We start from the raw sequence: 15,184 nt of genomic DNA on the forward strand, positions 1-15,184 counted from the left end.
TCCATCTCTGAGGAGTGAACTTCTGACTTTACTTCAAGAGTACTGTGCCCCAGGAAATAGGGAGAAAAGAAATGAAAGGATTGGTAAAAAAGGTCTTTTGTGCCTGGAGATGGAAAAGGAAAAAATAATTTGTTGAGGGCGAAAGCAAGAAGGAAACAGTATCTTGATGATGGAGTTCAGGAGAGAAAATGAGACATCCTGTTGTGATGGTTATGAATGAGAAAGAGACCTTGCTCAGGAGAGCAAGTGAGGAAAACAGGTGATTTTGTTGGGAACAGATACTGATATCTTGATGAAAAGAGTTGAGAGAAAAGTACTGTTAAGTGGAATACAGGGAGAATAGGAAGAAAAATTCTGTTCTTTATTCATAGGTTTCTAACTTTGGGTACAGAAAGGACAGTTGCAGAGCTTAATGGGCCCATCTTATAAAACAGTACATCCTCTGACCAAGGACAATGTTACAAGATAGTAGATCAATAATAATTTTGTAGTTATGTAGGACTGGTGGTCTGAAGTGCATTTGTTTCAAGGCGAGAAGTACAACAGGCAAGGCAGATGAACTTAGAGCTTGGATCAGTACTTGGAACTATGATGTTGTTGCTATTACAGAGACTTGGTTGAGGGAAGGACAGGATTGGCAGCTAAACTCTCCGGGATTTAGATGCTTCAGGTGGGATAGAGGGGGATGTAAAAGGGGTGGGGGAGTTGCATTACTGGTTAAGGAGAAAATCACAGCTGTACTGCGAGAGGACACCTTGGAGGGATCATGCAGCGAGGCAATATGGGTAGAGCTCAGGAATAGAAAGGGTGCAGTCACAATGTTGGGGGTTTACTACAGGCCTCCCAACAGCCAGCGGGAATTAGAGGAGAAGATATGTAGACAGATCTTGGAAAGATGTAAAAGCAACAGGGTTGTGCTGGTGGGTGATTTTAACTTCCCCTATATTGACTGGGACTCACTTAGTGCTAGGGGCTTGGATGGGGCAGAATTTGTAAGAAGCATCCAGGAGGACTTTTTGAAACAATACGTAGATAGTCCAACTAGGGAAGGGGCCGTACTGGAACTGGTATTGGGGAATGAGCCTGGCCAGGTGGTCAAAGTTTCAGTAGGGGAGCATTTCGGGAACAGTGACCATAATTCCGTAAGTTTTAAGGTACTTGTGGATAAGGATAAGAGTAGTCCTCGGGTGAAGATGCTAAATTGAGGGAAGGCTAATTATAACACTATTAGACAGGAACTGAAGAATTTAGATTGGGGGCGGCTGTTTGAGGGTATATCAACATCTGACATGTGGGAGTCTTTCAAACGTCAGTTGATTAGAACCCAGGACCGGCATGTTCCTGTGAGGATGAAGGATAAGTTTGGCAAGTTTCGGGAACCTCGGATAACGAGGGATATTGTGAGCCTAGTCAAAAAGAAAAAGGAAGCATTCATTAGGGCTAGAAGGCTGGGAACAGACTTTGAGGAACATAAAGAAAGTAGGAAGGAACTTAAGTAAGGAGTCAGGAGGGCTAAAATGGGTCATGAAAAGTCATTGGCAAACAGGATTAAAGAGAATCCCAAGGTTTTTTATATGTATATAAAGAGCAAGAGGGTAGCCAGGGAAAGGGTTGGCCCACTCAAGGTCAGAGGAGGGAATCTATGCGTGGAGCCAGAGGAAATGGGCAAGGTACTAAATGAGTACTTTGCATCAGTATTCACCCAAGAGAAGAACTTGGGGCATGATGAGTCTAGGGAAGGGAGTGTAGATAGTCTGGCTCATGTCGATATCACAAAGGAGGTGTTGGGCGTCTTGAAAAACATTAAGGTAGATAAGTCCCCAGGGCCTGATGGGATCTACCCCAGAATACTGAGGGAGGCAAGGGAGGAAATTGCTGGGGCCTTGACAGAAATCTTTGTATCCTCATTGGCTACAGGTGAGGTCCCAGAGGAATGGAGAATAGCCAATGTTGTTCCTTTGTTTAAGAAGGGTAGCAAGGATAATCCAGGAAATTACAGGCTGGTGAGCCTTACGTCAGTGGTAGGGAAATGATTGGAGAGGATTCTTCGGGACAGGATTTACTCCCATTTGGAAACAAATGGACTTGTTAGCGAGAGGCAGCATGGTTTTGTGAAAGGGAAGTTGTGTCTCACTAACTTGATCGGGTTTTTTGAGGAAGTGACGAAGATTATTGATGAAGGAAGGGCAGTGAAGGTTGTCTACGTGGACTTCAGTAAAGCCTTTGACAAGTTCCCTCATGGCAGACTGGTACAAAAGGTGAAGTCACACGGGATCAGAGGTGAGCTGGCAAGATGGATACAGAACTGGCTCAGTCATAGAAGACAGAGGGTAGCAGTGGAAGGGTGCTTTTCTGAATGGAGGGCTGTGACTAGTGGTGTTCCGCAGGGATCAGTGCTGGGATCTTTGCTGTTTGTAGTATATATAAATAATTTGGAGTAAAATGTAGCTGATCTGATTAGTAGGTTTGTGGACGACACAAAGGCTGGTGGAGTTGCGGGTAGTGATGAGGATTGTCAGAGGATACAGCAGGATATAGATCGGTTGGAGACTTGGGCGGAGAAATGGCAGATGGAGTTTAATCTGGACAAATGTAAGGTAATGCATTTTGGAAGGTCTAATACAGGTGGGAAGTTTACAGTAAATGGCAGAACCCATAGGAGTACTGACAGGCAGAGAGATCTGGGCGTACAGGTCAACAGATCACTGAAAGTGGCAACGCAGGTGGAAGAGTCAGTTACTGGGGGACATAGGTTTAAAGTGCGAGGGGCAAAGTTTAGAGGGGATGTGCGAGGCAAGTTTTTTACACAGAGGGTACACACACAGTGCTTGGAACTTGCTGTCGGGGGAGGTGGTGGAAGCAGGTACGATAGCGACGTTTAAGAGGCATCTTGACAAATACATAGGATGGGAATAGAGGGATACAGTCCCCGAAAGTGCAGAAGGTTTTAGTTTAGACAGGCATCATAATCGGCGCAGGCTTGGAGGGCCGAATGGCCTGTTCCTGTGCTGTACTGTTCTTTGTTCTTATTTTAATTTTATCAGTTTAAGCTGTTTGTTTCTCATATACAAGGAATCGATTCAGAACTGTTAACATACTTAGAAGTCGCTTTTTTACTCTACTTTTTTATTCTTTCATGGGATGCGGGCATCACTGGCAAGCCAGCATTTGTTGTCCATCCTTAATTGCCCTTGGCAACTGAGTGGCTTGCTACGATTTCAGAGGGCAGTTAAGAGTCAACAACATTGCTGTGGGTCTTGAGTCACATGTAGGCCAGACCAGGTAAGGACGGCAGATTTCCTTCCCTAAAAGACATTATTGAACCATGTGGATTTTTACAACAATCGATAATAGTTTCATGGCACCATTACTGAGACTAGTTTTCAATTACAGATTTTTAAAAATTAATTATTAATTCATTGAATTTAAATTCCACCAGCTACTTTGGTGGGATCTGAATCCATGCCCATGTCCCCAGACATTAGCCTGGGCCTCTGGAATACTAGCCCAGTGACATTATCACTATACCACTTGAACTGATATTCTATCATATTTCTTTTATACTGCCGAAATTAACCTGTATAATTTTCCCCCGCTGCATGGAAAGTTTCAGAAGTTCTTCCTTCTCCTGAGACACCACATGCAATTTTTGCTGGAGATCTGTTTCTTCACGATTTCTGGTTTCAGCAGCTTCTTTCTGCTTCAGTTCAGCCTCTTAAAAAGTGTGTCAGATTTAGAAAGGTACAAATGTCAATGGATCTAGTCACATTTTCAACTTGATACATAATTACCAACCACAAATATGCTGTTTCTAACTGATTAGTCCCAATGAAACAGAATATTTTTCAAAAGTATAAGAAAAACAGCATGTTTTGATACTACCAGCAATATAAAAACTATTTGCTCAATTCATTCTAAAACTATATTGATAAAATTATTTTAGGCGGTTATACAAAGTTATGATTGTGCATGCACATTGCCACTTACATGAGCTATTCAAATACTTTGAAATTACAATTTAAAAATACAAGTAAAGGTTGCATGAAGTTTACATACTAATGTAAACTTCATCTCGTAATTGCTCTTATAAACATCACTGTTGTTGCATTCGCTCAAACTTACTTTGATAATTTGGAATTACTTGTCATTTTAGTACTGCTTATGCTTTTGAATACATACCATTACATCTATCTTCTGATTCTTTCAGCTTTACCTTCAAAGATTGTACTTCATTCAGATAAAACTTTTCTGTGCTTGTTTGCTTCTCTAAAAACTCACTTTCTTTTCTCTGTAAATTCTGTGATATTTGCCTGAAATACATGAACAAAAAATATCATAGTCAACTCATTGGCTTTCAGAGAACTAGCCAAAAACATGCAAGAATTAATATTAACAATTATCGGCAGGAAATAACCATTTAGGGAATCCATCCATGGTACGTTCTTGGTGCTTTTTGGATAACCCTGAATCTATTTATTGACGAGAGCCTGTCTAATGTCTTCCTGAAATGCATTAAGGATTTTTGTTCTACCATCCATGTGGGTAAACTGTTCCACATACTTAGTGCTCTCTCAGTAAAAAAGTTACCCCTGTATTTCCTATTTTCTTTTGTTGTCCTTAATTTGTTAATATGACCCCCTGTGCTTACAGTCTGTATATAGTAACCTTATTTGAATCCAATTTGTCCAAACCTTTCATAATTTTAAACATTTATATCCCATCCCCTTTCCCTCTTCACTTTGCAAGCAGGAAAAGACCCAGACTAGTCAATCTTTCTATATGCATCATTCCCTTAAGTTCTAGGATCAACCGTGTTGGAGGGGAAAAGCCACACCATAAACTAAGAAGTATAAGAAGACCAGTAGGACATATGGGAAAAGTGGGGACAGTTACCCAGATAAGGTTTCTGTATGTGAATGCATGTAGCATAAGAAATAAAATAAGTAAGTCAGAAGCATAAATTCAGCTTAAAGGGTATGATCTGGTAACTATTAGAGAGCTGGCTGCAAGTTCTGAATGATTGGGAGCTAAATACTTCTAGCTATGGGATCTTTAGATAGTACAGGAAAATTGAAAAGGAAGGGGGAGTAACAATATTTATAAAATACACAATTACCGCAGTAGAAAGTAAGGATTTTAGTATGGGTAATCGGGCCATGGAAAAACTATGGATTGAGTTATGGAACAGGAAAGGATCTAAGACTGTGGTAGGATTTGTCTGCTGACCTCCTGATAGTAATGTGGTTGGTCCGGGGGAGGGATGTATAAATACAGTGATCAGAGAAAACATACAGCAAAAACAATATGGTTATAGGTTTTAATTTTCACAGATTGAGAGGCAGACAGCTCAAATAGTAAAGGCAGTGAATTCCTAGAATGTATTCGAGACAGTTTTCTTGATCGATGGCCTGGAAATTTGATGACGTTACGCCCATTTTTCAGGCACTAAACAGGTGCCTCAGCCTCCAATAAGTCGAACATGAAGTGCACACTCATTTTCAGCTGGAAGTGTTCCACTCGTCATACTGGACTGGGCTTCTCCATAGGTATCCACAGCAGAACTATGGAAAACCCCAAATAATGTATTTAAATTAGGATCTTCTGCTTCTTGCAGGACTCTTTTCCAATTTTGTTATGGCCCCAATTGCTGATGCCACTTGCTGAACTCGCCCAGCAAATAATGGCTCTAGGAGACAGGAAGGACCCTTCACCAGTGCTCTTTAAAGAGAACATGCAGTACTTACAGGTTACTTATCATTTCATGCTGATGGCTAACTTCCATTTCAACACTGGTCTTGGTTGCAGCCATCTGAGAATGCTGTCTGAGGGGGTTCCGTAATGGTGGGTTCCAAACTTCCTGCGATGGAGCTAACCACTCAGTTGATCCATATTGGATGGAATGGTCTCCAGGCTCTGTGCAAACTCTTAACACAAGTTGGAGCTGGACTCACTTACATCCTTTGATATTATGTGTAAGCTCGCTGGTTGCCTACAGGATGCACCTAGCCTTTTCTGATAAATTTCCTGGTATATGGCCATCAACTTTCTTTGGTAGGCTGGGCCATCAAAGTTGGCCCTGAGTCCTCTGTCGCAGAGCCAATATGACTCCAGTAAGCTGTCATCCATGACATCCTATCCCCTGCCCCAGCTGCTGCACACTTGTAGCTGACAATTCACCATATGAAGACCCCTTCTCTAGCTTAGCCTTTAAAGTATGTGTGTTACCAATATGATGCTAGTGAGGGTGAGATTGTGTAAGGCAGTTGGAAGGCTGGGCTGCTCTTCACGGACCAAGGAGCATCCACATTTTCAGCATCTAAATTGAAAGAGAAGAACAGGAGTTAACTTTTAGTGTGAAGGGAAAGCAGAGTGAGAGAAAAGTGGCTGGTGAGGGCACCTGCAGTTTATCATGCAGAGTGTGTAGAGTGAGATAGAAGAAGAGAAAAAGAAGATGATGTGTGAAGAAACCCTGTATGACATCTCTTCTAGCATTGTTGGTCACAGCCATGATTCTCTCTTCTGTGATGGCAAATGCGTTTTCCTTGAGGGAGGAGAAGGTTTACACATGGGCTCGGGCTCTTCTGGTGACAGCTTCCTGTTCGGAATTTTGTATAACTTTGTCCTGAAAGAAAGAAGTGTGTGTAAGTGACAGACATGCTCTTACAAGACTATTATGGTGTAATACATCATATGCAGTGCGTAAGTATGGGAAAGTGAGATTTGCAATAGTGGTGAGTATATGAGTAGGATAAGCAAGTGTAGTAATTGTGAGGGTGAAGGAAAGTGGGGGAAGGGCATATTGTGGTGAATAGTTAGGGTGGAGGTGTGAGCAGACTAAGAGAGCAGTATTCTTACCTTGACAATCTGGCAGCAGACTTGTTGCTGGAGCACTTTCTGATCCCTGGAGAAGACAGAATCTCCCTCCCTCTGTCCACTGCCTGAACCAGGACCACCAGCATAGTATCGTAGGAACTTGGTGCCCCCTCGGTGCTTATTGCCCTCTGGGTGCTTCCTGCTGCCATTATTATATTCACAAGTGCTTTCTGCCCTGTAAGAGTGCACATTTTCTTCAGGAGCAGCTGGTTGCCTTGAATAGGCATCAGAGATGTCTGATATTTGGCCCCATAAACAGGAGTGCAGCCAATGAACAGCCCAAGAATTGCTGGCTGCGCACTGGAGTCATGATAATGAACATGCATCATGAATATTATGTACCGGCTCAGACAACGCTATAGGTGCATGCACTGTGCCCCCTGGCCCCACTAATTGGTATTGGGCATTTTAAAAATTAAATCATGATTCATGGTGGTACAATTTCACTCTAAAATTAATGTTATAATGACAAATTAAATACTTGTGTTTGGTTAAATTATTAGCACATTTCACATTCTGAAATTATCATTCACACTGCTTACTTGCATTCCTGTTCTAATGCCTTGCACTGCTTTAAACATTTTTCCAACTCATTGGAGAGCTTGAATATTTGGTCATCCTTCTGTTCTAGAGCTTTACAGAAAATATTTTCATTCTCTCTCTGGAGTTTTTCATTTTGCTGTCTGAGCTCTGCATTCTGACTCTTGTATTCATCCTTGAATTTGATAATTTCTTGGTGGTTGAATGCCAGGTCCATAAATCGCTCCTCTAGCCGAGCTGACTGCTTTAGTTGGCCCTCTAATTGTTGCTTGAAGTCCTCGCACTGGTTCTCCAGCTCAGTGTTAACTGCCTCCAAAGTTTGGCAACGCAGTAAAAACTCATCTGCTCGCCGTTTTAGTATGCAGATGAGCTGTGACTGTTCATCTATTCTGGATCGTAACAAGGCATTTTCTGTTTTGTCATCTTGGGAGAGTCCGCGTAGTTTCTCTAACGTAATTTGCACTGCATCAATTTCCTAAACAATGCAAAATGACTTGAATGTTTCATATTTGCTTAGTCACAGCATTTTGAATAAAGGAGGGATAGCTGGTTAATTTTACATACTGCTACAATAGCCCCACTGGCCATACACTTCCTAATTATAGCCATGTTAAGAGATCCAAGTTCAAATTCAGTATATAGATGATCATTTATGCCTTGGTTACCTCTATACTTGACTATTCCAACGCACTCCTGGCTGGTCTTCTACATTCTACCCTCCGCAAACTTGAGGTCATCCAAACCTCTACTGTCTATGCCCGAACTCGCACCAAGTCCTGTTCACCTATCTCCCTAGTGCTCGCTGACCTACACTGGCTCCCCCTCAAGCAATGTCTTAATTTTAAAATTCTCACCCTTGTTTTCAAATCCTTCATGGTCTTGCCCCTCCCGGACTTTGTAATCTCCTCCAGCCCCACAAGTCTCCGAGATAATCTGTTCTCATCTAATTCTGGCCTCTTGAGCATCCCCAATTTTAATTGCTCCACCACTGGTGGCCGTGGCTTCAGTTGCCTCGGCCTTAAGCTCTGGAACTCCCTCCCTAAACTTTTCCATCTTGCCTCGCTCTCCTCCTTCAAGACATCCTTTAAAACCTACCTTTTTGACCAAGCTTAGGGTCATCTCACCTAATATCTCCTTATGTGGCTCGGTGTCATACTTTCTTTTATGATGCTCCTGCGAAGCGCCTTGAGACATTTTATTACATTAAAGGTGCTATATAAATATAAGCTTTTGTTGCTGTTGTTAAAATCTTCTCACTGGTGTCAAGAGACACAGCTAGAATTAAAGAGGAAGGAATGCCAAGCAGAGGAGAAACTTCTGTTTAAATTATCTTTTTAATATGAAAAAATATTCCTGCATGAAATTACTTTTCTTTTTTTTAAATTCTGGCACAGCCTCAAGTGGTCACATTATGGAGAGTGTGTCTTTGTGTTTTGGAGCAGTTCTACTGCAAACAGTGAGAGCTGTCACATAAATTAGTTTGGGAGTTACTTCACAGCCACTGAACCTTAAGAAAAGACCCTACAGGCTGGGAAATCTGAAGTCCAACTCTGTGGTGGGTCCTAAACTTGGTTGACTTCAGTGTGATCTGCTGGCTGATTGGAAATCAACCTGCACCTCTCCCCCCACTGTTTACAATGGAGCAGGGAAGAAAGGAACAGTCAAGTTGAGTCTTTCAAGACATTGTTACGACCAGGTGAGAAAGGGATCTAGGGTTCCCTTTCAGCCTTCACCTGGTCTTACTGCAACAGGGTTTAATTTTAAACACACCGTGTTTTTAGCTCCCCCTTGGTGAATCTTTGTTCACTGCTTTCCAATTATAAGGCTAAGAAACCAGCCCAAAACAGGTTTTCTTAGGTTTAAAGGAGAAAGGTTGAAATTTTATTAAACTTTAATTCGTTTAACGCCTACGGATACACAACACACCCATGCTAGCATGCATACGCGATACACACATGCAGACAGAGACAGAAAAGAGAAGAAATTGGAAAGGTCTATGGCAATATCTGAAGATGGGTTTTTTTTATGGTTCCTCAAGCTCGCTGCAAAGTCCTTGATTGTAGATAGGTCTTGCTTTTCCATGGGGCCCTTCTTAAACCTTGTTCGATGTAGGAGACTTTCCTTTCTTGGGGGTTCATGTGTCTTCAGTGGATTTAGAATTCTGTGAGAAAGAAAGGGAGAGCCAAACAGACAGTAGAAGTCTTTTCCAGTCCAGGAGCAAACAGACTCTCTGACTTCAAACTCTCCGTAGCTAGTTCAAAAAACCCTGGACCAGCCAGTTAGTCATGTGACCAGCTGGATTAACCAGTCCTGGCTTTTGTGGATTGTATCACCTTAGAAATCTCTAGAATGCTCTTCCTTACACCTTCAATGTCTGCTGATCAAAATCTATTGTGGGTTGAATGTGTCAGGGAATGATCCTTTGTCTCCACAAGCGCTGTCTGTTAGTATGTAAATGTCTTTTTGAGCCACGGCTGATCTGTTTGACAAGTTATTTCCTTGCTTCAGCAACAGTTTAAAATCAATGTTTACATGACACAATTAATATGCCTCATTTTTGGCAGGTGGGGGCCTGCAAGGCAACATCAAGATGTCCCAAAGGCAATGAAGTCCTTATTGTAATGTAGGAAATGTGGCAACAGTTTTTTGCACAGCAAGATCCCACAAACAGCAAAGAAAAAGGACCAAAACATCTGTTTTTAATGTTACTTGAGGAATGAAAGTTGGCCAGGACACCTGGAGAATGTACCTCCACTTCTTCAATAATGCCATGAGATCTTATATGTCCACCTGACAAGGCAGATGGATTATCATCTAATCCAAAGGTAGACACCTCATACAGTGCAGCTCTCTCTCAATGGCTGTGCTTGTGACCTGGTTTAGTTATCAGTGTGAATGCACTGACTCGGGTTTGTGATCCAGGTGTGAACGCACTGAGTCGGGTTTGTGATCCAGGTGTGAACGCACTGACCTGGGTTTGTGATCCAGGTGTGAACGCACAGACTCCGGGTTTGTGATCTGGGTGTGAATACAGTGATCCGGTTTGTGATCCGGACATGAATGCACTGACACTGGGTTTCTGATCTGGGTGTGAAAGCACAGACCCAGGTTTGTGATCCGGGCATGAACTCACAGACTCCGGGTGTGAACACACTGACTCTGGGTTTGTGATCCGGGCATGAACTCACAGACTCCGGGTGTGAACACACTGACTCTGGGTTTGTGATCCGGGGATGAAAGCACTAATTCAGGTTTGTGATCCGGGTGTAAACGCACTGACTCAGGTTTGTGATCTCTGTGTGAACGCACTGACCCGCGTTTGTGATCCGGGTGTAAACGCACTGACTTGGGTTTGTGGTCCGGGTGTGAACACACTGACCCAGTTTGTGATCCGGACATGAATGCACTGGCTCCGGGTTTGTGATCCGGGTGTGAACACACTGACACCGGGTTTCTGATCCGGGTGTGAAAGCACTGACTCAGGTTTGTGATCCCTGTGTGAACGCACTGACCTGGGTTTGTGATCCAGGTGTGAACACACCGACCCAGGTTTGTGATCCGGGCATGAACTCACAGACTCCGGGTGTGAACACACTGACTCTGGGTTTGTGATCGGGCATGAACTCACAGACTCCGGGTGTGAACACACTGACTCTGGGTTTGTGATCCGGGGATGAAAGCACTAATTCAGGTTTGTGATCCGGGTGTAAACGCACTGACTCAGGTTTGTGATCTCTGTGTGAACGCACTGACCCGCGTTTGTGATCCGGGTGTAAACGCACTGACTTGGGTTTGTGGTCCGGGTGTGAACACACTGACCCAGTTTGTGATCCGGACATGAATGCACTGGCTCCGGGTTTGTGATCCGGGTGTGAACACACTGACACCGGGTTTCTGATCCGGGTGTGAAAGTACTGACTCAGGTTTGTGATCCCTGTGTGAACGTACTGACCTGGGTTTGTGATCCAGGTGTGAACACACCGACTCGGGTTTGTGATCCCTGTGTGAACGCACCGACTCGGGTTTGTGATCTGTGTGTGAACACACAGACTCCGGGTTGTGATCTGGGTGTGAATACACTGATCTGGTTTGTGATCCGGACATGAATGCACTGACTCCAGGTTTGTGATCCGGGTGTGAATGCACTGACACTGGGTTTCTGATCTGGGTGTGAAAGCACAGACCCAGGTTGGTGATCCGGGCGTGAACGCACAGACTCCGGGTGTGAGCACACTGACTCTGGGTTTGTGATCCGGGGATGAAAGCACTAATTCAGGTTTGTGATTCGGGCGTAAACACACTGACTCAGGTTTGTGATCCTTGTGTGAACGCACTGACCCGCGTTTATGATCCGGGTGTAAACACACTGACTTGGGATTGTGGTCCGGGTGTGAACACACTGACCCGGTTTGTGATCTGGACATGAATGCACTGGCTCCGGGTTTGTGATCCGGGGATGAAGGCACTGACTTGGGTTTGTGATTCGGGCGTAAACGCACTGACTCAGGTTTGTGATCCTTGTGTGAACGCAATGACCCACATTTGTGATTCGGGTGTGAACGCACTGACTTGGGTTTGTGATCCAGGCGTGAATGCATTGTCATGCTAGGCCCCCCCCCCCCCCTGCTAAGAATGAGGCACATTAATTTTGTCATGAACATTGATTTTCAACTGTTGCTGGAGCAAGGAAAGGACTTGTTAAACAGATCAGCCGTGGCTGGAAAAGACATTTGCAAATTAACAGGCAGTGCTTGGAAGGAAAAAGGACCATTCCCTGACATATTCAACCCACAATGGACCTTGATCACCAGGTATTGTGTGTATGAGGAGCATTTCAGAGACTGCTAAGGTGCTCCAACCCAGGACTGGTTGGACCAGCTGGTCACATGACTAACTGGTTGTTCCAGGGTTTTTTTTGAACTGGCCACAGAGAGTTTGGACTCAAAGACTTTTTGCTTCTGGACTGAGAAGTTGTCTTCTCGCATCTCTTTCTCACAAGCCTCTGAATCCACTGAAGACACATGAACTCCAAGACAGAAAAGTCTCCTACAGCAAACAAGGTTTAAGAAGAATACTGGGCTCTAATGAAAAGAAAGATCTACTTGCAATCAAGGACTCTACAGTGAGCTCGAAGAACCATAACAAAAACTCTTCAGTTATTGCCTCAAACTTTTCCACTTTATTTTTTCTCTTTTCTGTCTCAATTTGCATGCATGTATGGCACATGCACATTAGCTTAGGCGCATCCTGTATCCGTATGCATTAACCAAATTAGAGTTTATATTTAATAAATTTTAACTTTTCTTTAAACCTAAGAAGCCTGTTTGTGCCAGTTTCTTTCCCTTATAATTGGAAAGCGGCGAACAAGGATTCACCAAGGTGGAAGTAAAATCACGGTGTGTTTAAAATTAAACCCTGTTACGGTAAGACCAGTTGAAGACTGAGAGGGGCCCCTATGCACCTTTCTCACCTGGTCGTACAGCACTGACCCACGTTTGTCATCTGGGCATAAACGCACTGACTCGGATTTGCGATCTGGGTGTAAACGCATAGATTCCAGGTTTGTGATCTCTGTGTGCGTTTTTGATCCAGGTGTGATCGTACTGACTTGGGTGTGTGATCTGGTTGTGAACGCACTGACCCGGGTTTGTGATCCGGTTGCAACGCACTGCCCAGGGTTTGTGATCTGGGTGTGAACGCACTGACTCCAGGTTTGTGATCTGAGTGTGAACGCACTGACTCCAGGTTTGTGATCTGGATGTGAACACACTGACTCCGGGTTGTAATCCGGCGTGAACGCACTGCTCTCGCACGGGCTGCTCTCTCGGTTCCTACCTGTTTGCTGTCCTGTACCAGTTGATTGAAGTCCCGGGGAGTTGGTTCGGTGGCCTGTCGCCGCTCCATGTTCCCCCGGTCCCGACTCCCGCTCCGGTTCCACTCCTACCCCTTCGCACCTCTCCCTTCACCGCTTCAACTGTTGCCGGTAGCAACCCGCATTACAGCGGCTGCCAAGGTACAATACCTCAGTGAGTTCAAAACGCGATCCTGAAATATTCCTTCCCCAGCTCTTCAGCAGCAACAGCAGAAAGAGGCCGGCGTTTCAAAACTTTTATTCGGCTGAAAGCTTCTGTAAATCCGTCCCTTGCAGAAAAAGTGCAAAAAAAAAATCCTAATATCAATGCCAAATTATTGTGAGTTTTCAGTTTGTGGCAGTAACCGTCTTAAAATATAGACTTTGTAGATGAGAGCTGCTGAGGCCCTGGTGGGTCTCTGGAAACCTTTGCATTTTTACAGAGCTGAGCATTGTCCATTTGTTGCAGAATGTTGCGTTACATTTATGGTACTTTAAGGTCGTTGTTTTCATTTAAAATGTATGGTTTGTATTTATATTCAGGGCTTTGCCTCATGGTAATACCAGTTCAATGCCAGTGTATGTCACTAGTACACCTTGTCAGTTGGAAGAAGTGAACAAGCAAAGTCAGAAATGACAAGAAAAGGCTACTTGCCGCATTGCACTCATTCTCCACTCCATTAACTCTCCCAAATGTTTTTCTTCTATTATCTTGCATGTTTCTGAGCTCTACCCATACAGATTCCACATCGTCAGAGCTAATATCTTTCCTCACTATTGCGTTAATTTCCTCTTTAACCAGCAATGCAACTCCACCGCCTTTTGCTTTTTGTCTGTCGTTCCTAAATACTGAATACCCCTGGATGTTCATTTCCCATCCCTTGTCACCTTGCAGCCATGTCTCCGTAATCCCAAATATATCATATCTGTTTACATCTATTTGTGCGATTAATTCATCCACTTTATTTCGAATGCTCTGTGCATTAAGGCACAAAGCCTTAAGGCTTGTCTTTTTGACATTACTTGTCCCTTCCCACTATTTTTCACTGTGGCCCTGTTTGATTCTGGCCCTTGATTTCTCTGCCTATCACTTTTCTTATTCCCCTTACTGTCTTTTGTTCTTGTCTTTGATTCCTCCCCTCCTCTGACTCCTTGCACAGGTTCCCATCCCCCTGCCATTTTAGTTTAAACCCTCCCCAACCACCCTAGCAAATACTCTCCCTAGGACATCAGTCTCGGTCCTGCCCAGGTGTAACCCGTCGAGTTTGTACTGGTCCCAATGTCTCAGGAATCTAAAACCCTCCGCCTCACACAATCTCTTCAGCTATGTATTCATCCGATATATCCTACTATTTCTACTCTAGCACGGGGCACTGGTAGTAATCCTGAGATCACTATCTTTGAGGTCCTATTTTTCAACTTACTTCCTAGCTCCCTATATTCTGCTTTTAGGACCTCATCCTTTTTTTTTTACCTATTTCGTTTGTACCAATGTGTACCACAACCACTGGCTGTTCACCCTCCCCCTTCAGAATGTCCTGTAACCACTCTGAGACATCCTTGACCCTAGCACCAGGGAGGCAACATATCATCCTTGAGTCTCTTTTGCGGCCACAGAAACGCCTATTTATTCCCCTTACCCTATAACTATAATGTGCTCTTCCTTCCTAACTATGCATTGCTTCACTTTGCCTGCACCATCCCATGAGTGCCCATTATTGCTTCACTGTGTACTTTGCAGCAGCTCCCCTGCCTAGCATCAACTCCTTGAGTAGAAGGCTGGCCAGGACAACCTGTTGATACCTCCCTCTAAATTTCCATCTTCACAGTACCTATGAGAGATCACCTTAACACGTGGGTATAAGGAGATTCCATGCCACCAATATTAGCTAATCAATGCATGCTTCTGCTTTGATAGGA

At 43.8% G+C, this 15,184-nt stretch overlaps 1 protein-coding gene across 1 annotated transcript in view; it reads right to left on the reverse strand.

Moving 5' to 3' along the window:
- The window catches only part of zgc:172182 (coiled-coil domain-containing protein 89), a 32,429-nt gene extending 19,016 nt beyond the window's left edge, over nucleotides 1-13,413 (reverse strand). Inside the window, exons 1-4 of the mRNA XM_068034521.1 lie at nucleotides 13,249-13,413; nucleotides 7,416-7,888; nucleotides 4,180-4,310; nucleotides 3,578-3,714 (exon numbers count right to left, since the gene is read on the reverse strand). Coding sequence (XP_067890622.1) covers nucleotides 3,578-3,714; nucleotides 4,180-4,310; nucleotides 7,416-7,888; nucleotides 13,249-13,317 — 810 coding nt within the window. The 5' untranslated portion in view covers nucleotides 13,318-13,413. The remainder of the gene's footprint in view (nucleotides 1-3,577; nucleotides 3,715-4,179; nucleotides 4,311-7,415; nucleotides 7,889-13,248) is intronic.
- Between the last annotated feature and the right edge of the window lie 1,771 nt (nucleotides 13,414-15,184).

This window comes from Heterodontus francisci, chromosome 7, assembly GCF_036365525.1.
Source record: "Heterodontus francisci isolate sHetFra1 chromosome 7, sHetFra1.hap1, whole genome shotgun sequence".
In the NCBI taxonomy this organism is placed as follows: Eukaryota; Metazoa; Chordata; class Chondrichthyes; order Heterodontiformes; family Heterodontidae; genus Heterodontus; species Heterodontus francisci.